At 45.3% G+C, this 25,711-nt stretch overlaps 1 protein-coding gene across 4 annotated transcripts; it reads left to right on the plus strand.

Moving 5' to 3' along the window:
• The first annotated feature begins 7,841 nt into the window (after nt 1-7,841).
• On the plus strand, nt 7,842-25,435 carry LOC121604006 (axin-2-like). 4 transcript variants are annotated; one of them, XM_041933377.1, is made up of 11 exons: nt 7,842-7,897; nt 9,578-10,521; nt 13,000-13,140; nt 15,888-15,990; nt 17,894-18,034; nt 18,636-19,057; nt 19,149-19,298; nt 19,401-19,634; nt 19,814-19,915; nt 20,542-20,667; nt 23,275-25,435. In XM_041933377.1, exons 2-11 carry the CDS (start codon nt 9,689-9,691, stop codon nt 23,399-23,401), a joined length of 2,379 nt encoding a protein of 792 aa, XP_041789311.1. In that variant the 5' UTR covers nt 7,842-7,897; nt 9,578-9,688; the 3' UTR covers nt 23,402-25,435. The 4 variants fall into 4 exon arrangements, with proteins under 4 accessions (XP_041789311.1, XP_041789309.1, XP_041789308.1 ...); XM_041933375.1 differs by lacking the exon at nt 7,842-7,897 and adding an exon at nt 7,904-8,071; XM_041933374.1 differs by lacking the exon at nt 7,842-7,897 and adding an exon at nt 8,484-8,680.
• The last annotated feature ends 276 nt before the right edge of the window (nt 25,436-25,711 follow it).

A 25,711-nucleotide genomic window follows, 5' to 3' on the forward strand; every position in this document is an offset into this window, starting at 1 on the left:
CTCTCTCTTCTCTGACCCTCTTCACCTCTTTCCTCTCTCTGTCTTTCTCTTTACATCTCTCTTCTCGTTCTCCACAGCCTCTCTCCATCTTTTCTCTCTCTCACTCTCTCTCTGTGGGAATGTTTTCCCTGTCGGTTGTCAGAGCAGTCAGTGAGGTGCATAACAGCAGTGCTTTGTTGATGTTCCTCTTTGCCTATCTGCTGTGCAGTGTGTTTTGAAACTCACCCTCCCTCTGCACACCTGCTGAGTAGCTGCATGACACTGGGAAACATCCCACAATAGGGTCAAAACACTTTTATCTTAGTTTTAGTTATGGATTTAGAAACTCTCGCAGGAATAAACGAACAATATGCAGCTGGCCAGAGTTGAGGTCCTGGACGGTTGCTCTCTGTTGCTGTATCCGGGACTTCCTTTATTCACAGTAGGTGGGTTTAACTCTTCGGCTAGTAAAAATATCACAAGCTTGCAGAATAAATTCAAGAACACACATGTATATGTTTAGAGCTTCATAAAGGCAAACAGAAGTAGATTATATGCAAGCATGCACATAACTTATGTGTGGGCATGCACTTGAGCGCTGCTGTGTACATATAAGCAGTAATATATGCATGCACACTCTTTGTAGAAACTGCGGTCCTGCCTATAGTTGCAAGGTTTTTTATAACCTCCTGGCCGGGATAGCTTTTTATATACAGTTTGTAAACACAACTGATCAGCAGACACACAATGTTTGTCTCAAGTAAATCATCTTTCTTGTGATCTAAAGCTCAATCTTAACCTTTAGGCTAGAGAGTGTGACCCCGAGAAGAAGTAACTGCCATAGTCAGACATAGTCCTTCTGATTGTCATGAAAATGCTAAACATACACATTGTATGACCAGGACAGGTCTTGATTTGGAGGCCTACACCATGTGCAAATTGAAAAACATGAAGCTGGTAACAGGTGACTCCCAAAGAAGTACAATGCTTGTTGTCCGCTAAAAAAATTGCATCAAATGAGAGAATGTATTTTTGTATTGTAATTGTAGTTTCTGATTTAGTATGAGGGACTGTCAGATTGTGAGGCACGGCCTTAAATGTGTATGACTCATACTAAAACCAAGAGAGTCTGCATACTGTAAGTACTAGTTAACTTCACTGCCAAAGTCAAGCAGTCTTGTTGTTGTGTTTCTTGACTTTGACTTTGCTGTTACATCAAGCTTATTGTACAGTATACATCAGTAAAACACTGTAAAACTTACCATCCTTTAGACGTGCACATGCTGCTTTCATGCATATTAGCCTCCACACATACGCTCTGCAAAAGCAACAGGAAAAAATGAGAAAGAGTGTATCTGTAATGTGTGTGAATAAGCATGTTTATGTAAATGAGCCATGTTTCAAACAATCAATAGGAGAGCCGCTCTCAAATCTAATCAATTAGGAGCTGGCGGAGCAGAGTGAGCCATGCACGTACTGTAACATTTAGGATAAATAAACACAAATCACCACACATGATTGGCAGGTCATCATCGCACATGCCAAAGCATCCAGTTGACAGCTACAATTATTATAGATTTTTTTATTATAGAGCACATTTGTTCCCTCCTGTTTCACTGAGGCCATTTGCATCTGCATGCATGATAATCAGAGACTCGTGTTTCTGCATGTCTGAGCTCTGAATCACCAGACTTTGTTTTCTGATTTCCCCACAAACTTTGCTGAACACTCACAAAGATGCTCTTTTGTACAGCAATACACTAACTGGGTCTCGCCCAGCAAAGCTAAAGTCTTCAGCTATTGAAGTAATTGAATTAAACTGGCAAAATTAGAGAATGAATGCATTGATCAAGAGCTTAACTGTAGCCGTTGGAAGGATTGCTCACTCCTGTGTTTCCTGCTTCATGACATTGCCCTAAAAACAGGTGGTGCAGAGAATGATCAGAAGAATGTCATTCAACTTCGTAAAAGTTTCAGTTTGAAGTTTTTTTGTTTCAGGAAGCAACGCTTGGAATTTGTTCAGTGTCAATGCAGGAAACCATGTGCACTGTGCGTAGCAAGGTGGACAGTGATGTTGTGCAGATTGCCTGGTGGATGGCGTGTTGTAAACACAAGTGTGCCTTCTGTCACAAAACCGCAACTGATGCTACTTTTTAAAATCAGAACTACAATCCTTTCCTAATATGTCTGTTTTAGTGGCCTAACCTTAACAATGATTTATTTGCCATAACCCAGTTTTTCCCCAAACTTAAACATAGGTTACTGTAGTTGTATACTACTAAACTGTATCATTTGGAATATTTTGCCAAAATACTTTTTTTTTTGTTTGACACTCCAGCCTCTTTATTTTTGTGTTTTCTATATTTGTGAAAGTCGCATTCATAATCCAGACACCAACTTTTTTGCCCCTTTGAAAATTTGCAAAGCAAAAGTGTCAGTCATCAGTCCTCTTTTAAAGATGACACATACTGTTAATTGGCATCCAGCTTAATTTGCCTGTGCCGCTGCCTTTCTAATTTCAGTCCACTTACTTCAAAGTTGGGTTTTTTCATCTGCAAGCCACCTCTTTGTGTGGCGTTTGCATTATTTTGTCCACCCTTTTGGTATTTATGCTCCCATCAACCTCAAATCCTATGATTGGGAGTTTTGTTGTTGTGCCCTGTGATGCTTTGTGACAAACAGTAGGAAGCGGCTCCAGGCGAGCAGGGCTACATGTGGATAGAAAACAGGTTTTACAAAGACACCAATCCTGTGTATCAGTTCACACAGGTGATGAAATACCTGTGTGGTTAGTTCTAACCACACAGAATTGTTTGGTTTTTGCCACAGAACCTGACACTGTGTGTGGACATAGCAATCACCTGCACTTTTCTGTTGGAACGTGTCTGAAATGGCAGGATGTGGATATGTTGATATCACAACAGATGGCTGTGAAGATTGTGAACAAAACAATGAGCCACTGTCACGTCTGTCTGTTGGTTTTATAGTGTCACTGTTGTCACATGCTGCCGTCCTCTCCGATAGTGAAACAGCTGAGCACTGAATCATTTGCTCAATAGGCCCTTTCTTTTACCTCCGCAGTGCGTCGTTGTCAGTTTAAACCCGCATTGGTCAAAAACGAGGTTTGTTCAGCCTCTAATAGGCCTGACTGTTGCTTCATATCAAGCATTTTTCTGTATCATCTGTCTGATGCTCATTTAGGATCGCTAACTGAGCTCAAAGTGAACACTTCTCTCGCTCTCACAATCAGAAGAATCACTTGATTTGTCAGGCACGATACACTGACAAACAGTTAATACACATGAAATTGTTTTAGTGGAATTACTGCAGGGAGAGCAGTTATACGGAGCATTCAGCGCATTAGCGCAAACTAGGGTATGTACAGTGTTCAGACAATCTTTATCACACTAAAAGTTCTTTGCATTCATGAAATGACGTAGTGTAATGTGCAGAAAGCTGCTTCATATTATTTTTCAGCTGTATTATCAGACACACACTCTGTCTGCACATGCTGGCTCGGCAAACATTTGCTCACATCAGATAGGGTTTCAGTTACCACAAAGGTTTGCCAAGCCCAAATGGATTAGGCCGAGCATCACAGACATTGTTTCTATACATTATTAAACTTTTAAGCCACCGAAAAACAGGATTGTGAGAAAAAAGAGGGAGAGTGGGAAGAGAAAGTAATTATTCATCCTCAGTGCTCACACGCACCCCCACACCTTCTTGAGCAAATCCCTCACTCCGGTTAACAAAGATGACCATTCAGTGGAGTCCTTTAACCTTGTTGAAAATCTCACCTGATTGTTGTTACCCTTGATTTATTTAGACTTTTGCCAAAGTTGAAATTAAAGTTTATTTTCTCAAATTGGGCCTTTTTAAAGGAATGGTCTTAACAAGCCATAACAAGCGGATGAATGGCTGGCTTCTCAAACTTTAAGGGTGTTATGCACCATGTCCAACTTCAAAGCCCGTCTTAACTCCACACTTTAATTGTATCTTCTTCAAGCCTGTCTGCCTGACCGCCATCTGATTCTGCTGACAACTGCACTCCTCTCTCTTCTTCATGCTCATCCTTCTATCTCTCCATTCCTCCCGCTCCTTCTTTCTCCATCTGTCATGACAGATACCCCCCCACACACCCTCCCGTCTTCTTTCCTTTAGCTCTTCTAAAGTCACTCTGCTACAAGTGTCAACTCAGGCACGAGCCCTAAATTACTTTTTTGGATGAGTGTTGACATCCACCACTCACCCTTCAGCTCATGCAAACACAATGATGCTATTTGCCCCTCTTTTCCTCTCTCTCTCCCAACTCTATTTATTTCTCTATCGCTTCTTTTTTTTCTGTTTCTCTCTGAGCCTACAAACAGACATTCACGCTTCTCTCCATATGGGCTTTAATTTGCCATTGTCCCCCAAGATATTCCTCGCTCAGGCTTGAGATAAAGGGATAATCACTTCAAAGGGAAGCTAGGGGGGAGACTGCCCCCTCCCTCCCAGCTTAAAGGACAAGTGGACAATACGCTAATTGAGAGGGGAACTGATCACAGGGTCTGTTCAAAGGGACGCCTGGCCACGCCCCCTCCTCACTCCGACGCACTTAATTTTATTAGTGTTTATGGTGATGCTTCAGCCAATCATCATTATCACTCAAACCCACCACAGCCTTTGAACTCCAAAATATTGGGTTATTTGCAATTAGCCACCCTCTCCTCTGTTTTTCTGTGCTATTTTAGCACAAGGGTAGGATTCGAGTGGAGGGAAGGGCGATAAAACGGGCTGTACAGAATTTATTGTTCGCATTGTGGGAACATATACTGTGGGCTGTTATATGATGCAAATCCAAAAGTTCTTATGAAAAAGCGACAAAAAGGGAGAACACAGGCCTACTGTTTGACTGATGCAACTAATGATACACCATCAAAGACTTCTGCAGTACAGTACTAACAGAAAGGGAGAAAGAAAGAAAGAAAGAATGAAAGAAAGAAAAAAAAGAAAGATAGATAGATTTTTTTCTAACAAGCCTTTCCGACACACTACAATTAAAATCCTCTGTCTGGGTCCGTGTATCCTGATGCGACACCTGTACTGACAGCAGTGAAATGCATACTTTCTCTGTGCCTTTAATGCAGGTTCTAAGTAAAGAGGAGCTTCATTTCCAATCTCTGGTGATACACCAGATGCCTTTAATTTCTTCCCAACCACGAGCTCTCAATTAGCCTCCAGGTCACCTCGTTTTATTGGGGTTTCGTAGCAAGTCAGTGGTGGCAGTCTCGTCCTGTATTGTGCTTTTAAAGCGTTTGGATCTTCCTGTGAAATGGTTAGGGCCCCAACAAAGGGGTCAGGGCAGGGTCAACATCAAAAAGGGGCTTCTTGTGGCTGGTTTACAGCACCCTCTCTCTTTTGTCACTGCTAAACACAAGAGTGGGCAGTCAAGGGTCAACAGGTGTGGTCTCATGGGTTCAGTGTCTCATGACACTTCCCAAATGAATTTAAAAAAGTCAGCAGCTTGTATTTTAGCCGCGTCCTTGGTGATCGCAGGAGTTTTGTTTGCAGAAATGCATTGAAAACAAAGACATCCTGCATCGCTGAATAGCCTGAACTTTACATGTCATTAAAAGCAGACTGAGGAAAGCATGAACGACGCTTCCTGCCTGTCAGCAAAAATTAAACTGTCTGTGGACTCCTTTTTTCTCTTGTGATATCAGTGATATGTGCGGCCTAATTTAATTTGAGTGAAGATAACATCTTATCCCGAATGTGAATATCCCACTTTTAAGATTGTCCTGCACTTCAAAAATTACATTTTATAACCCCTCTATATCTCAATTCTCTTTTCAAAGCAGACTTTAAAGAAGTTAGCGCGCAGATAACAGTATGGCTACATGTTTTATGTCTTTAATTTGGGCCTCGCTGATCAGCCAAGTGCCCCTTGAACGTCACAGTGCCAACGCTGCAGACCCGTTTTGTGATTTCGTGTTCCATCTCGCTGACAGCGGGCACTTCCCATTTCGAAGTGTTGGACACTTTTTGTGCCTTGTGGGTGCTGAATTGTTTGGATTTGTGGCAACAATGTTTGTCTTACAGAGCCCTCCAGTATAAACAGCGGCTATGAATGACCTCTTCATATTCACACTGTCACACACGTAAGTGCACGCACACAGAGACAGACAGAGAACGAGACCGTACTGTCTGCGATCATATGGCTTTGTGATAACACCTTGCAGTGAAAATTCCTTCAGAGATTACATTTGAAATAAGTAGGGCTCAATCACCAGGCAAGCTCACAGCATGCAGGAAGTGGCTGGCAGGATGTCAGTGCGATCAACTGGACTCCTCTGTTTAATCAAGAAAACAAGAAAGGCCTGCTATATCGCACATTTTTGACTGTTAGATGATCTTAAAATTACTCAGCAGCATGTGTCAGAACTGAAATGTACAAGTTGGAAACATGTGTCCACTGTGGTTGCGGGATATAGTGAGAAAACATTGAGCAGCTAAATGAAAATAATAAGGCTCTATACGGCCATTGAATATTCTTACTCAGCAATCATCAGTGCCAGTCCTGGATGAGATTACATGTCACCCTAAACCGTGTGGCCGAGTGCAAAGATTTGGACAAACGGACAAGGATGCTGACACAAGTGTAAATCCACATGGGAACTGATGCACAGCATGCTTTTAACTCAACATGAATTAATCACCACTCGGGGACCTCAGAGAAGTTGGATTTCATTAGTTTCCTTGTCCTGTACCATCATGAGAGTTTTGTGAATTTGAATCCTCTGACTTATATAATTATATTCTCCTTTAAAGTTGATTTCCAACATCAAAGGGACAATATAGCCTTTGAAGTACCATGGGATTGGATCACTGTCTAACCCACTCTTTAAGATTCTGTCACAATGACATTAGGAGAGTCATGTGAATTAAAAGACTAGAGAACAGCTCTTGCCTTTGCTCTCTGTCCAATTTCAATCAAAATGTCATGCTGTGCCATTTCCCCTGAATGTGGAACTGGCAAGTGTGTTAGGATGACATCTTTGTGGCTAAAAGCCTGTGACTAATATGTAAATTATTTGACAGTTACACTCTATAGGATTATCAAATGGGGCTAGAAGTTTAAAACACATTTTAAGTAGTTGTGGACATTGTTTAGAATTATATTTAACCACGAATGATTTGCTGTCACTCCCCTTGCGCTTGTAATTCTGTAATTAATAGGAAACATTAGTGGAATTACATATGTGCACAGACTTCCTATACATTGAAAACCAACGTACAAAAAAAAAAAAAAAAAAATTAGGCCATATCTCGCAGATAAACATATACCACCTGACTGATGAAGTGTAAAATGACTATAAAGTGTTTCACAATGGCTTCTGCTCAGCCAGGCGAACACACTGAACTCGCTCCCGTCACTCGAAGAGGCCAAAGGCGACAGAAGTATCGCTTTTGTTTGTTGTGTGTGTCTGTTGAAACTTGGTGTAGTAACAGACGGGCTGAGGGATAACGCCATTGGCGCGGCGGATCACTTACTTCTGACGCTCCGAAGCCTCGGGGAGTTGGCTCGAGATCGCCTGTCTTTGATAAGGTCCTGGCATACATGTAAATCCTTTCCCCGTCTAGAAAAGTTCATTAAACGTCAATGCACGTGCAAACGCAGGGGTTTGCTACCAGGAAGCTGCTGAATGGAAGATTTGTCGGGACCTGTAGCTGTTTCTATTCCTTTATCTCTGTTCTAGATGGTTTAATTTGGTTTTATGTCGCTGGTGAGACGCCGTGTTTTTTATGTATCTTGCGGGACCTGGCCAGCGGTTCCTTACTTTGAAGTCCGCAGTTAAACCTTCAGCCCAGTTGGTTCAGAAAGAGCCCGGAGGATCGCTCCCGCCTGCCATGACTTCTTGAAACATACCTGGTGAGAGGAGTGGAGGGGGGAGACGTTTCTCTCTTTCATGCGCGGCTGCGTTATAATAGTCCAACGTGACAGGACATTACAGGACAGAGAACAGCGCGGTTGTAGGCGCAGCCTGTTGTTGGACTACTTTACTTTAGCGTTTTGAGAAAGGGAGGCTGCTCGGGTACATGGATGGTAAGTTGTAGGAAAGCTGTTCCACAGGCCCCCTCTCTTGGCCGCTTTGATGTGCTGCTGCTGAGCTTTGAAGTTGAGAAATGCGGGCTATGTTTCTTGTTTGTGGGCGAGAAATACGGTGAGATAGATAAGAAGCTTATGTGTGTGTGTGTGTGTGCGGGTGCGTGTGTGTGTGTGTGTGTGTGTGTGAGAGAGAGAGAGAAAGAGAGAGAATTTGTGTAGCCCAGATAAAAACCGAATATTTGTCGGGTGGTGCGTCTTCTAGCTGGGAAAAAAGTGGGATGTATTCTTCAATCAGAGCCCCCCCTCCTCCTCCTCCACCGCCTCTTTTACCTCCTCCAGATTTTGACACCCCTAGTGATCTACATAGGGACTGAGCCTGCCTGCTCTGAGGTCAGTTGTTGAATGGGACAGGGTACAGCTAACTGCAGCGCTTGTTTCGCAGAGAGATAGGACACATGTGGCACGGCGCAGGCTTTAAATAGTCCGTCGTCGCTTTATGTGCTGGATTGATGTTTGGAGAGTTTTGGACTGTATTAGGCTGCTATAAATGGAGTAACTGCTCAACTTTTTAACGTGTTTTACTCTGGTTGGATCTGCTCTGCGATGGTATGTTGTTTTACGCACGTTTGTTCAGCCCTCATCCATTGGATTTTAGTCTCGCTTTTATTGTGATGCAGTGTTACACTGCTTGTCGATACTGTATATATAGTATTATGTTGCATTTGGAACAGCCAGCCACTCAGTTTATTTCGTTTTCGCCGCTTGTCGTTTCAGGTAAGTCTCTAGATTTTGCGCTGACTAAAATCACTCATCCTCTGGCTGAGGTTTTGCTCCAGATATATCAAGTCTTTTTTGTCATGTTGCTGCTGGTTCAGACACGTTGCCGGGGCTGTGGCTTTAATAATGTGCTGTAATAGCCTTCTTCGGCAGATATTAGGGCGATTGATCGCTTACATTTACGCATGAGCGACTGGCTTCTCCCGCGGGGCTTTTTACCCCTCGTATACATTACTGCGTTTAAGGTCGTTGTGGTGCAGATCAGATGCATTTCCACTCGTCTGCACGTTTCTGGGATGGTGAGGACAAGAAGTGTGGGCTCCGAGTGGAAGAGAGTCTGTGCGTGTGATGCAGACAGGGGTAGGGTACGGTCGTCCGAAACAGATTGGGAATTAATTGGAGTTGAAGCCTGTGACATGGACTCGTTAGGAAAACACGTGTAAGCCACAGTTGTGAGAATACGGTTTTGGTGAAGAGAGAGGCTGTGCGAGATGACTATTCTTGTAAAATGTTTTTTGATGTGACAGATCAATGCACGTTGAGAATGTAGGCTGCAGTTGATCTCTCATTTAGATTATAAATAGATAAATGAAACGAAAAAAAAGCCTTTCATATTTCCTTTCTCTGTGAACCCGGCGAGGGTTTTGAAAGGGACTGTTTACTTGATGTCTTTCTTTGAAGTTCAGCAGGATCTGGCTTTGATTAGATCAATACTTTGTGTTTCAGAGTGAAGAGGAGCTGAGAAGCTCCCCCGCTGCTTTTAGAGAGTGAGGAGGATTAGGCTGGAGCTCAGTGGAGGCACGACGGCACTCTCACACGGCAACCGGAGCTGGAGCCATGAGCAGGGCGCTTACGGAGCACATCAGCAGTAGCTTCCGAGAAGATGCTCCTCGTCCTCCGGTACCGGGGGAGGAGGGAGAGGCGTCATGCTACAACCCCAGCAGATCTGCCAAAATGAGAGCCCAGAACAAGGTTAAAGACACCCCCGCCGCCGCCGCGCCTCCCGGCTCCACACCGCGGAGGAACGAGGATGGTCTCGGGGAGCCAGAGGGCAGCGCGTCCCCGGACTCGCCCCTAGTCCGGTGGACAAAGTCCCTGCATTTTCTCCTGGGCGACCAAGACGGCGCGCACCTCTTCAAGACCTTTTTGGAGCGGGAGAATTGCGTGGACACTTTGGACTTTTGGTTCGCCTGCAACGGCTTCAGGCAAATGGACTTAAAGGATACCAAAACGTTGCGAGTTGCCAAAGTTATTTTCAAGCGGTACATCGAGAACAACAGCATTGTCGCCAAGCAGCTGAAACCCGCCACCAAGACCTTCATAAGGGATAGTATTAAGAAACAACAAATAGACTCTGCCATGTTTGACCAGGCACAGACGGAAATTCAGTCCAACATGGAAGAGAACGCGTACCAGATGTTTCTGACCTCTGACATATACCTCGAATATGTGCGCACCGGCTGCGAGAACGCGGCGTACATGAACCACGGCAGCCTCGGCAGCCTCAAGCTGATGTGCGGATACCTTCCTCCTCTCATGGAGGAAGAGGAGTGGAGTTGTACTGACCTGAAGGCAAAAACGTTGGGCTCTGTGGTTGGACTGTCTGCGAAAACCCTGAGGGCTACTGCTACCATCCGGACAGCAGCCGAAGTGCTGGAGAACAGTTGCAGGTAAGAGCAGCGCTCACCTCCAGCGTGCATGCCCGTGTCATTACATCTTAGTGCATGTTGGTTTTTATTTGCAGCGTTAGCCACTCTCATCCTGATCACCATTCCCTCATTAGTTAAGCTACAGTGAATGTGTGGCAGTTGGCAGTTATTTCACAAATGCCTAAGAGAGAGATAAAGGCACTTGATCAAAGGGTCTCAGAGGAACATGCCTGTATATTTGTGCCCTCCTGCCTTGCAGTTAGTCAAGGGGTTGGAGGGGTGGAGGAGCGGGGTGGGTACAAAACATCAATGGATCTGAGCCTTCCTTTTAAGTAAATGGTGTCTTGCAGGCAGCCCTCTGCTGGCTTGCTCAAGTTTCCTGTGCTTTGAAACCCTTCCTCCGGTTCAGGCACAAATTCAGACACCGAGCCTCATGACTGTTACAGCGACATGAAACAGTATGATGTTATTGTAAAGTTATGCTGGATTTTCTCTTTTTTCCCCCTACCAACTAAGCCATATAGTTACTGTATAATGTCACAAAATCTCCTGAACCCAAAGAAATGCTAATGCAGAGTTAAAAGAACTTGTGCAGTCAGTCTTTTGCCAAGCGGAGATATTGTTCTCTTGGTCAGAGATGAAAGCAGAACTGTTTGTGGAAAGCATTTGGGCTTTTATCTTAGGAGCTCGTCCCACACATTGTCCAACAGCTGAAATCTTTTCAAGCCAGGAACATTTTCAAAAACTGGATTTTATGCATGAGCCTGCATCAAAGGGCACTTCAAAAAGTTTTTCACTCAACCACTTTGTCCTCACATCTGGACGCAATTGTTACTTAGAGGCTTGACAACGTCTTGATACTTTAGTACGAAAAGTACAATTTGTGCATAATCCACACTTTCCCTGCCAAGTTGACCATTGACATGTAGCGAGACGAGAAACTGGATTATGATTTTTAATAATAGTGTAAAAACTGGTTGATCGAGTCTAATGACTCAACTTAAACACTCCCTTGAGGATTTTATGCTTCATGTGAGCAGATGTCAGATAACATCGTAGCACAGTCACTCGTTTGCTTTAAAGTGGCCACGTTGAGTCAGGAACCAATAAGCACTGGGTTTGTTGACATGTGGGCATCTCCTGGTTTCCTGGTGTGATCCCCTGCATTCTTGTTTTTCTTTTAAAAGAAAAGCGAGAGGGAGAGAGCCCTCTCTTTCTCCCTTCCATCACCCGCGCTCTCCCCCTTTCCCCCTGCCCCTCACCATCTCTTTAGGTCAACCAATTTCCATCTCAAACATGTGGAACTAATTTTGCCACTGCACAGATTCCTTTTTTCCCCTCTTTTTGAGAAACCTCCAATACTCAACTCCAAAGTGATAGAAAAACACAACAACAAAACATCCTCAGCTCAGTTCCGCAGCTTCAACCGCTGATCCCACTTTGCCATAGAGTGTGTGTGTGTGTGTGTGTGTGTGTGTGTGTGTGTGTGTGTGTGTGTCAGTGTTTTCTTTCCTCTTTCTGTTCTATCCAGGACTTTTATCTCTCCTTTTTGGGAGAAAAAAATCTGTCTGACAGAGACTAAGCATGCTTTGGAGGGAGACAGGGAGAGACAAGAGGAGGGGAAGGGGGAAAGACAGGAAGGGGGGGATCATGAAAGAAAGAAAAGAGATGGAGAAAGAGAGGGGGGCAGAGAGCCCAGCTGTGCTAAATACCTGACTCTTTGCGCGGACCTTCCAAAGGTCAGGTTTGTGCTTGGGGCCTACGGCTTTAGTCATGCTGGGGTTCTCCTCTCAGCACTCCCGGCAGAAGGCATTCTCATAAAGAAAGGGGCCCTCCTTCCCCCTTTCCCTCTCTCCCTCTCCCTCCCTTTCTAAAGCTCAAGTTCCCCCTTCCTCTTCTTCCCTCCCTCTTCCTTGTCCACCCCCTTCACTACTGAAACAGGAATGCAACACAGCAGGAGAGAGTAGAAAGACGGAGAGAGAGAGAGACTTTAGAAAGGAAAACAGGGGAGAGTGGGTGAAGGAGGGGCCCCAGACTGGATGATAGAGAGAGGGCCAGATAGAAGTGTGAGAGCAGGGAGGAGAAAACACTCCAAGGAAAGAGAGAGTGGAGTTTCAGAGTGGAAAAGTGCAAGAGCACGGGCCTGGGCCAAACAAAAGGGTGGAGAGATAGCAGAGGAGAGAAAACGAAGCTTCACCCACTCCGGACTTCACCCCCAGTGCCCCAAACACACAGCCCCTGTATGTTAGGGCGGAGGGACATGAAGGACGGGGTGAAATTAAAAGAGAAGCAATACCTCCATTTGTAATAAGGTTGTCACATTCCTCAGGCCTCAGTGTTTCATGTTTCCTTCAAACGAACTCTGAGCCGTCACGTTTGCTGTTGAAATCTGATTAACAACAGAGGGAAACACGGAGCAAAGCACTAAACTGTCACATTCTTCCCTGTCGTCACATCACACATTAAAACTTGGCATATGTTTCCCCGGGTCTTTCACAGGTCCCACCGCCGAGGAGACCCTGCCAGCCCCTACTTTGTCAACTCTGGCTACATTTTTGCCCCCGCCACCAGTGCCAACGACAGCGAGATCTCCAGTGATGCCACGACGGACGATTCCATGTCCATGACAGACAGTAGCGTGTAAGTGTTTATGGTCTTGAAATCAAAAAGTTGGTCAGTCAGCTTTATTTCAACCCAGCTTGCTTTGGAAATAAAGTAGAAACTTCAAAAGGACCATTTCCATTCAGCTGACCCCGGCCAAAGCTCTGTAAATTTTATTGTTTCCATAGTATCTAAACGTGCCTGGACCAGAGTTCAGTCTACACCTTTCCAGGAAAAAGTCTCGGGTGTGAAGAAAAATATTTGGCCTTTTAGTTCAACAGACTCAGCTTTTCTTGGGGCGAGGGGACTGCACTGTTGCGAAATAATGGTCTGTAATGTATTTTAATTATCCTCTATGATTGACTCCAGGTAACTCTATTAATGTGTAGTTGTTACTGTGGCCTCCAGGGAGATAACTCTGGGAAAGTCATTATGTCTGAAGACCTTTTGAAGTTTATTCTGATGCGTTACAGGCTGGAGAAAAGGGAGAAAAAAATGAGAGCGTCTTGATGTGGGTGGGGGCGTTGCCTCATTTTCCTCAAAGTTGAAATGTATCCATCCCACCCACCCTTCTGCCACAACAGACTTGTTTTTTTCATATTATCTAATCGCTTTTTCCCTTTGAAGAGCTGGAGGAGAGGGGGAGGGAAATGGCCATTCGGGCCTCAAGACAAACTCATTGAAAAATGCTGGCACCAAATGAAAGGAGGCTTACTCACATGGTGGGTCGGTTTCCTGCCACTGGCCTCTGCGGCGTGCTGAGATCATGTGTCTGTGAGGCTTTCACAGGGGTTACTCATTTCTAGACCTTGGGACGAGGCATGAGGAACTCCCCCTGGCCGGGCTAGGGCACCCCCAAAAAAATCACCTCCACCCACCCAACCTTCCACAGCCTCTCTCCTCTACCCTCCAGAGCCAATAGCAGGAGTGGTTAGGCTCGAAGTGCAAGGGAGTGAGAAAATAAAGTGCATGGAGTATAAAGGGCTTAACTGAATCGCTTTCAGCCTATTGTTAGGTGAGGGGAGCTTAGGGGGATAAGAGGGTGGCTGGCTGCTTTGAAAATGACTTGCACAACTGAATAGGAGATCCCCATAAAGTAAGGGCCCATGAAACCATGAAAGAGTCCACGGCTGTTTTCTCATCCCCAACCTGGACAATGCAACCAGCCATCACATGGTTAGTCCGGGTGGGGACACTTTGGATTGATAAAAACATAGTTAGTGATCGGGAAGTTGGCAAGCTTTGTGTGGGAATGATGTTTTGCCGCTAAGTTTGGGGTGCTAGTTAGCACCCAAGTTCCTCTGGGCTGTTGAGTTTAACTTTTGAAGAGTTTCCTGTGTTTCTTCCTGTGCCTTGAGGGATGATGGCTTGTAGTCTCAGGGGTCCAGTTTGTGAAGCATTGATTTTGGTGCTAGGCCCCACTTACAGAAGGCTCGCTGTAACATGGGTGATATCGGCAGCTCGGCACCATCGTCCGTTCTTCTTGACAACGTCAATCTGAATTGTCTGTTGAAGAGCTTGTTTAGATGAATAAAGAAGAAAACATGGATTCACCGTTGGACAGCGTCATGTGTCCAAGTCGCATTCGTTTAGTTGTTCTCGTCGAGGTCTCTGACACAGAGATCTCTCCTGTCCCTGTCCCCAGCTCTCGTCTCTCTCCACCTCTAACTGATTTTAATAAAATCATGTCATTCGAGGGAACAATTTGACTAGTGTGTCCTTTTACAGTGGTTAAAAGGCACACTGCAAATTTGAATCTCATTTCCCAGATAAAGAACAAGAAGAGGAGGATTTGGGAAGGGGGGATATAAGAAGGGGTGGAGGGATTTTTTTTCTCTTTTTGCTTATATCTTATTTATGGATTTACTTGGACGCTGGGGAATGCTGCTGCACCAACTTCAAACATTACCTTATCTTACAAACCAGCCTTTTGATGTTGCTGAGATCAGAGGCTCACAGCACAGCGCTTGCCAAACGAAGATGGCAGCGGGTGCATATGTGCATGAGTGTGAGATTTCAAAGAGGCAGCAGAAAAAGTAGCGTTTGGGCTAGGTCAGACACTTCTGAGCAGCCAAAACGGCCAAGATAATTGGCCCAGCTTAAGTGGCAGCTGACTGGAAAAGCTAGCAGACACAGAATGAAAAATGGAGAATAAGATTCCCAGAATAAATGCTTAATTGTCCAGAGACTACTGGTATTCCTAGCTACATCTCTATTTTCATATTAATATATATCAGAGCTACAAAACCAGCAGCACTTAAGCAGCATTTGCCAGCCTGCTTTAGCCTGTTTGCGACTCTAACTATCTACTGTGGTCAGATCTAAGTCTTCTGCTTTTTTAAACAACCACTGTCAGAGTTGACAAGGACTGATGTAATCTTGTCAGTGGGGCTCTTCTTTTGAAGCCCACAGTGGGATGTTTAGCATATCTGTCCCATTGTCCTGGTGTGTTTTGTTATGTGTGTTTTTGTTGCCTTGGCTTCAAGGGCTCCCCGGGCCTTTTGATTTAGCTGTAATGTGCCTAGTGGGTGGTTACTGGGTGGTGTTGTGTTGGTCACTTCAATGATGAACTGCCTCGTAAGAGCTCTTTCTGCACAAAGATGGGCTAATGGCACCAATGCACCAACAGTTGGTGTGGAGGTATTGTGACCTGCTTGATGACTAGCAGTAAATGATCAAAAACAACATCCACTGGCTGTTTGGTTATAACATTTGACACACACACGCACAACACAGTGTTTTTTCCCCCAAATATAAATGCAATAACTTTGTTTTTTTTTTAACAGAGATGGAATCCCTCCATACAAACTGGGCACAAAGAAGCAGCTCCAGCGAGAGATGCATCGCAGTGTCAAGATCAATGGCCAGATAACGCTACCCCACTTTCCTGTAAGTCCTACTTCCTTAAGTTCTACTTCCTGTCTCAGGGTTTCCTTTTTTCGTAATCTGCTGAACTCAAACTTTCACACACTGACAGACAACTGGGTCCTGATTCCCTCGAGGAGTTCTGCTGTATTTTATTTTAAATTTCAGAGCTCATGTTGTGTCAGAATACTATATTTCATTTCCCCGCTCGTTTTCATATAAAAGCCAGGGTAAATGAAAGGCGGGATTTGCATACCACTTCACTTCTTCTGCTGCTGTTTCAAGCCCCCCCTTCTTTCCCCGTCCCAGTAGCTTCTGTAGGGTTGTAAATATAAACTTGTGTTCTCGTCTTTGTATTCCGTCTCAGTAACCTTAGTATGTCACAAAGCGTCATAGCTTTATGGGTTTTCCGCATCGATGTTAGCTGTGATTATAGCATAGGTAATAGACATCGCCACAGTGGTAATGGTAAAATTTACCTTAAGATTGCTCTTTGAACTGGATAATGATTACCAAAGCTACATCCCTGCAGATGAGCAGGAGGCACATCACTATTCAGTTCCACTTCCCTCTTCTCCAACCCTGATATCTGGTCCCATTAGTATTTGGGTCATACAGTGGATGTGCTTTGAATTCAAGATTCTGTTGACCTGCTGAAGTTGTTGTGGGAAGGTTTAAGGAAGTGGGTTAGAGCAGATTGACACAGGTTAGGAGGTGGATTTGTTTGAGACAAGAAAAGAAATGTGGAATTCTTTTGTCTTCATATCCAAACACAGGTATGTGTATGTGGAAGAGTTGTGTGTGTGTGTGTGTGTGTGTGTGTGTGTTTGTGCATGTATTTGACAGTGTTGTCTGTTCCCCCTTTTTTTCTCTCTTCCTCTCGGTCTTTTCTCCCTCTCAATCTCTTTCTTTTCCTTTCCCACTTGCACTCCTTTAATGTCTCCCTCCTGATTTGGAGATGGCTCTGTCTCCCATGATGCACCAGCCCCAGGCAGCGGGGGCCCCGTGCAGGGCTGGCGCTCCTTTGCCAGCAGCTCTGCTTGCCTTTCTTCTTCTTCCCTTCATCGTGTCTACAAAGACATGAGAGAAACAACAAAAAAAGAGTCAAAATCAAGAAAGCCAGCGTGCCAAATAACAAAAAAGTAAGAAAGGGAGAGAGAGAAGCCGGTGCATATAGTTAAAGAAAAAGGAGGATAATGTGACTAGAGTACCTCTGAGCTGCCCTGCATGCAGCCGGGAAATAAATTACTACTTCCCCTCAGATCTTCCCAGTATTTGACTCCTCTATCCTCTCCCTCCCTCTTTTCCCTCCTTCTCTGTCTCATTCTCTCTCTACCACCATTGCCACTTCACTAACGCACATCTCAATCCTCTTCCTCTTTTTTCATGCTGTTAATTTTGTCCCCCTCTCCCTTTTCTCATCCCCTCTCCTCTCCTCACTCTCTCTTCTCTGTCGATATCTGGCTTTTATTCGGAGATTTAAAGCTGCGTGTCCCTCCCACCCCTAGTGTGCGTTTGATGTTTGACAAGGGCCCTTTGAAGTGTGCTGACTTCAGAGGCTGCCTAGCTGATGGCTTGGTCGGGCTACAGAGGGTGCAGGCAGGGGGCCTCCCCTCCGAGCGAGACCAACTGCTACCCCGCCATCACTACCCCCTTCTCTCCCCCTCGCCCAGCAGCCTGGCACTGCCAAGGGCACTGGGCATGAGAAGATCTGGGGAGGGATGGGCGGCGGAGAAGGTTCAGGTTAGCTTGAGGGCAAGGGCATCTGGATTAGGCTTTTTGGAATAGTAGCAGGCTTTTTGGAACAAGATAGGATTAGGGCAAGGGCAGTGGATTAATGCAACATATTGCATCCGTCAGAAACACTAAGCAGTTACACTCATGCACACACTAAAGTGTCCTTCCCACTGTGTTGTTTACCCTGCAGAGGACACACCGGCTGCCTAAGGAGATGACCCCCGTTGAGCCCTCAGCCTTTGCTGCCCAGCTCATAGCCCGGCTGGAGAAGCTGAAGCGAGAGCAGGATACCATGAGCTCATTGGAGGAGAGGCTCCAGCAGATCCAAGAGGTACGGATGCACATAAACCTGTTCTAAACAGTCTGACACTTCCACCAACATTCAGCATGGCTGCGACTTGGAACTTTTATCCAAGTTAACTTGGGACGATTTCCATATTGCACTACAAAGCCTTTATGCCAGCTTTAGCATGTCGAAGAACAGGGAAAAGACCAAGGGATTTGAAAGTCTGTCTTGGTTTAGCTACTACTTCCTTTTTCCTCGCTGTCCTACACTACTTCATCTGGAGGAACTTTCAAACTTATGTTTCTAGGCACACTTGAAGTTCCTTCAAATAGTTAGTACTTAGCTACTCTCCAGTGGCACGTTTGCTGAGTATGTGTAGTGCCAGTCTCTTTGTGAAACACAGGCACACTCTGCATTATAGATGAAGCGCACCCAAAGCCTGTTAGCGAAGATAACAGTGCGGCAAAAAGGAAACTCAAATCAAGTTATCCAGGCGTTTGCTCTCACTGACTTCAGAGGACGATAGATATAAGTTGGTCTAAGTTGAGACATACATTCCTCTGTCTGCTGCCTTTCCCACATGTGACTGTGTAAGAATGTTTTGTCAATTGCCTTAACTTTTATATATATTTTTTTGCCTGTCCAGGAGGAGGAAAAGGAGGAGAGTGGCGACCTCGCCAGCAGCGCCTCCCTGCATCACCCTCTGCTCCCATCTGGCAGCCAATGCGAGGAAGACCCGCAGGCTATCTTGGACGAGCACCTGTCCCGTGTCCTGAAGACACCTGGCTGCCAGTCACCAGGTGTGGCTCGGCACTCACCGCGCTCAAGCTCCCCAGATCGGACGGGTGCAATGGTGTCCGTTGGCCACGGGCCCTTCTTTGGTGCGTATCCTGGGGCTGCCGAGGTTCTGATGACAGGCAGGCAGTCCACAAAGCACATCCACCACCACTACATCCACCATCACCACGCTGGGCCCAAGACCAAGGAGCAGATCGAGGCCGAGGCGGCTCAGCGCGTGCAGTGCCTCTGCCCTCCAGGGGGCACCAATTATTCCGACTTCACCCCTGCGTGAGTGTAGCTTCTGAGTTGTGCTGAATTGTATATTAGCCCCACAATTTTGTCTCTGTGGTCTTAACTCAGCTCTACTTTCTTCCTCCAGTCGCTGCAGCACTTTGTCCAGACGGCCAGTCAAGGCCACCGATGAGGCCGTGTCCTCACCGCGCCTTCCCCTAGATGCCACCGACCGCTCTCAGAATGTTTGGCAGTGGATCCTAGAGAGTGAGAGGCAGGGCAAACACAAGCCACACAGGTAAGTGTCTGTCAGGAATCATCACAGCATCACCTGTACCACCAACACGAGTGTCTTGAGTTCCCGGCTCTTGTTGTAAACTGACCCTTTTTATCCTAACAGCACTCAAGGCCTAAAGAAGTCCAACCCACTTGACTCCAAGACTCTGCCCAGCCGGACTCACTCCTCTTGGGGTGGGGGCGGCATCGGCAGTGGGGCTCATCTGCGTGGCCACCACCCAGGCCACCCATTCATCCAGGACCCAGCCATGCCACCCCTACCCCCGCCCAACACCCTGGCACAGCTAGAGGAGGCCTGCCGCAGACTAGAAGAGGTCTCCAAGCCTCCGAAACAGAGGTAGGCAAACCTGGACACTCATTCAGCTCTACATATAAAACCAAAACTGCCAATCATACATATTCCCTACCTTCCACATTTGACTGACCACATCGGAATACACTCTTAATGGTGTCCAGTAGTTTCTCTTCATATTGATGTAAGTATTCGTCAGTCATTGATCTCTGTGTTTTTGATAGGCAATCAGCAGCCAGCAGCCTTCAGAGAGACAGGAGCCATCCAGCAGCTGCCTTCCCCACTGGAGGCAGCCCTCTATCCAGCCCTGGACTCCAAGCAGACGAGTACGGCTCTCTTCTTTTACTGCGCTCATTTTGAATCTATAACACAGTCCTGTCTTTGTTTCTCTCACTCATTTTTTCTTGATTTATTTCTTAATTGCTTTCTAGCTTTGTAGTTCATTCCTCATACACACGGACGCTTTTTTCGAGCGTTTCCTCTCTTTCCAAGCTTGTGTTTTCACCCTCTTCCTCACAGATTTTCTCGCTCTTCCCTTCAAAGAGAGATGTTGTGAGTCAGCATAGCTATGTCTTTGAACTCCTCTTCTCTCGCTTTTTAATCATTTAAGATTAAACATGCTTTAATACAGAATCCTAACTACCCACCCGTCTCCTAACACACACACTCACCACTGGAACCCAACAAAGATGCTTTAAGTAGCCCCTGGTAACTCAAATTTATCAGCGCCCTGCATACATTTGTTGTTGAATGGGTTGGGGTGTTTGATGTTAAGCTACAGCCACCTGACTGCGAGGCCTCTTTTAGTTTTAATTGGTCGACCCTCGGTGAGCCAGCTGTTTGGCATCCTTAATTAATAAGACTCCAAAGATTCTTTGTCTACACTCAACAATCGGAGCCCTTCTCCTACAAGCACAGCTGTTTAAAACCTGTTTTCATTTTGCATTCTCAGGTCGAAGGAGCTAGTGGTCACCTACTTCTTCTGTGGTGAGGAGATTCCTTATCGCAGCATGATGAAGACCCACTGCCTCACCCTGGGACACTTCAAGGAACAGCTTAGCAAGAAAGGCAACTACCGGTAAATATGAGCAGCTGACAGCAGCACACAGATCACAGTACAGGAGCACATGCTCGAACAGATAGCTTTACACAGCTGTTTGGTTGGTGTTGGTGCTGTAGCAGGGTTAGTCATCTGTGTATGTATGTCCATTTGTTATTGAACTTGTATATACTGTGTCTGGTGAGTGGGAGTGTGAAATACTGGAGCCCAGTAGTTGAAAAAAATGGGCTGATCCACTGTAGTCAGGGCTTACAGAGCGAGGGGAGAGGAGGGGGGTTCTGGAGCGAATTTTTTTCTCACATCTGGTACTGATTTCCATGGTAAGGCAGCCTTAATAAATATGGCTTTGAAGCCTGGGACATTTTATTTTGTGCACAAAGACCATTGCGAGGCCTGCAAATTCCTCCTCCACACTATTGCATCAGGCATTAAAATCAAATGCCGCAAGCACCTTCTTCTGTTAATGACTGATAGCAGTTAAGGCAGCAAAAGTACCTCCTGTCAGTGTCAGATGAAGAGGGGAAATTCCTGAACAATGTAAAGACTTATCATATAATTTTAAATATAAACAGCCAATCGGTTTGAAGTCATTTAAATTGAGAAGTCCAGGCTTGCTTTATCAAGAAACTGGTCGAATGCTGTGTAGGCTGTACACCACTGAAAACACACAAAGCCTGCATGCCCATGACATCAACATTAGGTTACAGCCACATCTGCTTGTTAGGCAAGAGAGAAGAAGGCCTGCAAACAAGTCATTGCACCCCTGCTATCCCATAACTCTTCAGCAAGCGAAGGAGGAGGGGGAGGGGGGGTGAAGCGTCTGGCTTCAATGGCAGCAGAATGTGTGGAGTTGGTTAATTTGGACATGGCAGCGGTACAGTGGAGAACAGTACGCTGTGGCTCTGCCAGACGATATTGGTGCCAGATGTTGTGAAGAGAGAAAAATCCTGCCACATAAAACATGTTCCAATGGAAAGACTCCTTCTGTCTCTCTGTGCCTCACTCTCTGAAACAAAGTGATGACTTTGAACTATTTGTGAGTGAAAATGTAGCATTTTCTCCCAGAAAAAAACAGCCAATTAAATTGATATGGCTAATGCACTTATTTGTTTTTTACTAATGCCGATGAAAAGGCAAAATCCTGCCCAGCAAAGCTCTGATAGCGCAGAAGAACTTTGCTGAAATGCCATATCACTGAATAAAACCGTCACCCCTCTGTCACATCGCGGCACACTCGAGCAGAAAGCCCCGCAGCTGTGGCAGCGCCGCCTCCCCTTCATTTGTGTGTAACTGCAATCAACAAGGAAAATAAGACTGTACATGTACGTTTTTGTACACCCCTCCTTACATGTGTTGTTTGAATGACTCTAAGCTGAGCGATTGCTCATAAAACACAGAGCTTTTTTTGTTTCTGAAAGCAGACACACATGGGCAAAATGAGGCATTTTTCCATTACAAAGCTTATCATTAAATCCCCTCCTGCTGATCTTTTGCTGGGTTTAAAGTAGAGAGGAGAAATCATTAGGAGCTCCAGGAGACTTCACATTCACTGGGACCAAGCTAACCCTGGGAGTTATCTCTGCTTGAGAGAAGAAGAAGAGTGGGCTAGCTAGGTGACCTGTGACCTCCAGGAGACCGTCTGAGCAGTCGCCACCCTCCCCCCGCCCAGGATAAAGCCCCTCAGGCTCGGCCCGCATCCAATCCGTCACACCCACTCACCGAGCCAGGGAAGGCCTGTGCTCCGCTTCCCCCTGCTTTCTTCCCTTCCCGTTCCCTCTTTTTTCCTCTGTTCTCCGCTGGTGATCGGAAAGCTGCCCGAAGTGTGTGTGTGTGTGTGTGACGGAGGGTGTGTGTAAGAGAGAAAACATAGGGCATGTGCATGTTTGTGTGCAAGCAGCGGAGTGTGTTCTTGCAGTCATAGGCAGACTCTCAGGCACCTGAAATGTCAACCTGTGTGACAGAAAGGCCCTTCATTTGACAGCCAGCCCAATTAGAAGCTGCGGAGACACAGAGAGGAGGGGGCACTGCTGAGGAAAGAGAGGAGGGGGCCTTAAGACAGCCTCTAATTAACCCTTCAACTTTAATAAGACCTTGCAGGACAGATAGGCATCTGTAGAATGGCCAGCAGTCAAGATGAACAAGTGGATGAGGAGACGAGCACACATGGATGAACACACACACACACACACACACACACACACACACACACACACACACAGGCTGTTTCTAGCAGCTTGAATTATCACAGGGAGTGTTTAAACGGAGGGTTCAGCTCTGTTTGTGCAGCGGTGTGATGTGGAGTCAGGCTCTTCCTTTGAAGTGTGCAGGGATGGCATTGAAGGCTATGACTAAGTTGTTTTGAGCAGGATCCATTTCTGGCTCTCAGAGTGTGTGTGTTTGTGTTTGATTTGGACTAAAGGGAGTTGTGCACGAGCCTGTATATGGAAGTGGTCGTGTAGGTGCCTCAAAGCGGTTTAAAACACGATGAAATGTATCAGATGCACTCCTGCTGCCACTCTGTTTCGTTGGAGTTCAGGTTTTTTGTTTTTCTTTTCTTTTTTTTGATGAACACCTACGCGCAGCATTTTCTAATCACAGACCTCTCTCTTTGTTTTTCCTCCTCAGGTACTACTTCAAGAAAGCCAGTGATGAGTTTGAGTGTGGTGCCGTGTTCGAGGAGGTGTGGGAGGATGCCACCGTGTTGCCCATGTATGAGGGCAAGGTCCTGGGCAAGGTGGAGAGGATGGACTAAAAGCCACTTTGTTACCAACAGACCAATGCCCTTCCCCGCCCAACCAAAAGCTAAACTGTCCCTACAAACTTGAGCAAGAGACTCTTTGTAATTAACAAAAAACACTCTGGACTCCTTTTTTGTTTTTTGTTTTTTGTTTTTTTTTTTCTATTTCTTAATATTAAGCTAAACAGAGTTAATATATCCAGCACAAGAGGAGTGATTGAAGGAAGACGAGCCAATGAAGTATGCCGAACCCAGAGGAGGTGCCGACCCTCCCTGACTTTATCAACCAATCAGCCTTAGAAACACAAGGGAATGACACGAGAGACTTTAAAAGACCAATACAAGGATGATGATGATGATTGGAGGCCAGTGGGGGGGAGACCCCACCTCTTCTTGAATATAACCACTGAAGATGTAGATGACTGTTTCGTTGTGACGTAGTGAGAGACTGATGGTGCGTTCACGCCGGCTCCCCGGCCGAGTGCAATGGACTTGCAGGTGCTGAATACAGTGCCACCAACCTGCTCTTAATGTTACACTCCAGCATCGTTACAAAAACGTCTGTACATGTGCATATACATACATGCATATATGTATATATACATGTATTATATACATAGATGCTTTTTGTCATGAGTTGAAAGTTTTTATTAAGTATTTATTGAAAAAAACAACCCACTCCTTTCCCCATCGTCCCTTCCTGACTCTTCTTAAACCTGTCCCCCCCCTTCCCTATTTCCAGCCAATGGGCAAGCTGCTTTGAATGTTGGGAGAATACTGTGGTGATATTGTTTAGTGTTTGTTTTTGTTTGTTTTTACTTTACACAAAGGACGTGACACTAGCCTAGCACCTCCCATAGCCTTGTAGCCCCGTCTGACCCAAACTAACAACCTTAGCAGTGGTCTTGTCCGAGGCGCACTCCCTCCACTATTCTGATGGTCAATCCCAGTCTTATATGCTGCTGATAGTTTGTAACGTTGAGTTTGTCACACTAGTATTTCCTCTCCCTCGTTCTCCCCCTCCCTCCCCATTTCTCCCAGTCCGGAGACAGAGCTCAATCTTTTTTGTTGTGCCTTTGTTTGTAAACCAGGCATTGCACGGGGGGGGGGGGGGGGGGGGGGGGGGGGGGGGGGGGGGGGTGAAAACAGTTGCAGATACACACAGAGAGGAGACCTGGAGCACAAGTTGTACCATCTAATAATGGCAGTGTTTACAGCCCGCACACCAAAATAACTCGTGCTAACAAGAACCAGTTTGGGTCACTGAGAACGACTTCTCGAGGAAGTCAGCTAGTGTGTCAAAAAACACAAAAAAAAGAGAAAAAAAAAGTGAACATTGAAGAATTACGGCTCAGATATCCTTTGAATGTTGTTACAGTAACATCGTATATAGCAGAGCTCCTGTATACATTGTAATTATGCATTCTGAAGTATGGATACTGACACATGTGGTGCACACATAGAGTACACACACGCACACACACACACACACATATGAACAATACACACACACACACACAAACACTATAGCTGGTGTTTTATGAGTACAGCACCTGTGCCTACATGGATGCCATACCATGTGCTACCCTGTTTCAGGGTTTTAATATATATCCCTTGGTTTTCAGAAGGGTTTTATGTTGAAAAGATATTTTTATGCTTTTAATAATATCATGTAATCATGTTTTTTTGTTTTGTTTTTACACCACGGCCTTTTTTTTTTGTTTCATCTAAACTGTAAATTATACATTATATAAAGAGTTTCATTTAAAGATTTACATGGACCTATAATTATTGTAATTATTGAGAGATGTAGCCTTTATTAAAGTTTTATATTTTTCAAATGAAAGCTGTTGTGAATGAATTGCTTCTTTCGTGATTGTACAGACTGTTTCGAAGATGTTTTCACAGCACCTGTAATGTCATGAAAAAGATATCATCACCTGTTCATACACACAGCAAACTATCCAACATTAGTAAGACATTTGTTTCTGACAGTTATTTAGAAGTGATGAGAGTGGACTGGACACCCTAAGATGGCCTTGGACTCCTGTTAATATAAACATACATTTTAAGTATTTGTGGTTATGCAGATGAAGCCAATCAAGTGTTTCACACCAAGTCTCAGGAGCCTCAGGGTGTCCAAGCAGCCTTGTGGAATGTCCCCACTATGATTCTGGCCAGAGACCTTTGTTGCATGTCAAAGCCAAAAAACAAAGCACTAAAAAAAAAACCACAAGTATCAGCTGTTCCAGTTAAACGTGACGATGAGGAATACTGGATAGTGGAAATTACCATGGTGAACTGATGGTGAAATAATATATACTA

Source organism: Chelmon rostratus, chromosome 3, assembly GCF_017976325.1.
Source record: "Chelmon rostratus isolate fCheRos1 chromosome 3, fCheRos1.pri, whole genome shotgun sequence".
Taxonomy (NCBI): domain Eukaryota; kingdom Metazoa; phylum Chordata; class Actinopteri; order Chaetodontiformes; family Chaetodontidae; genus Chelmon; species Chelmon rostratus.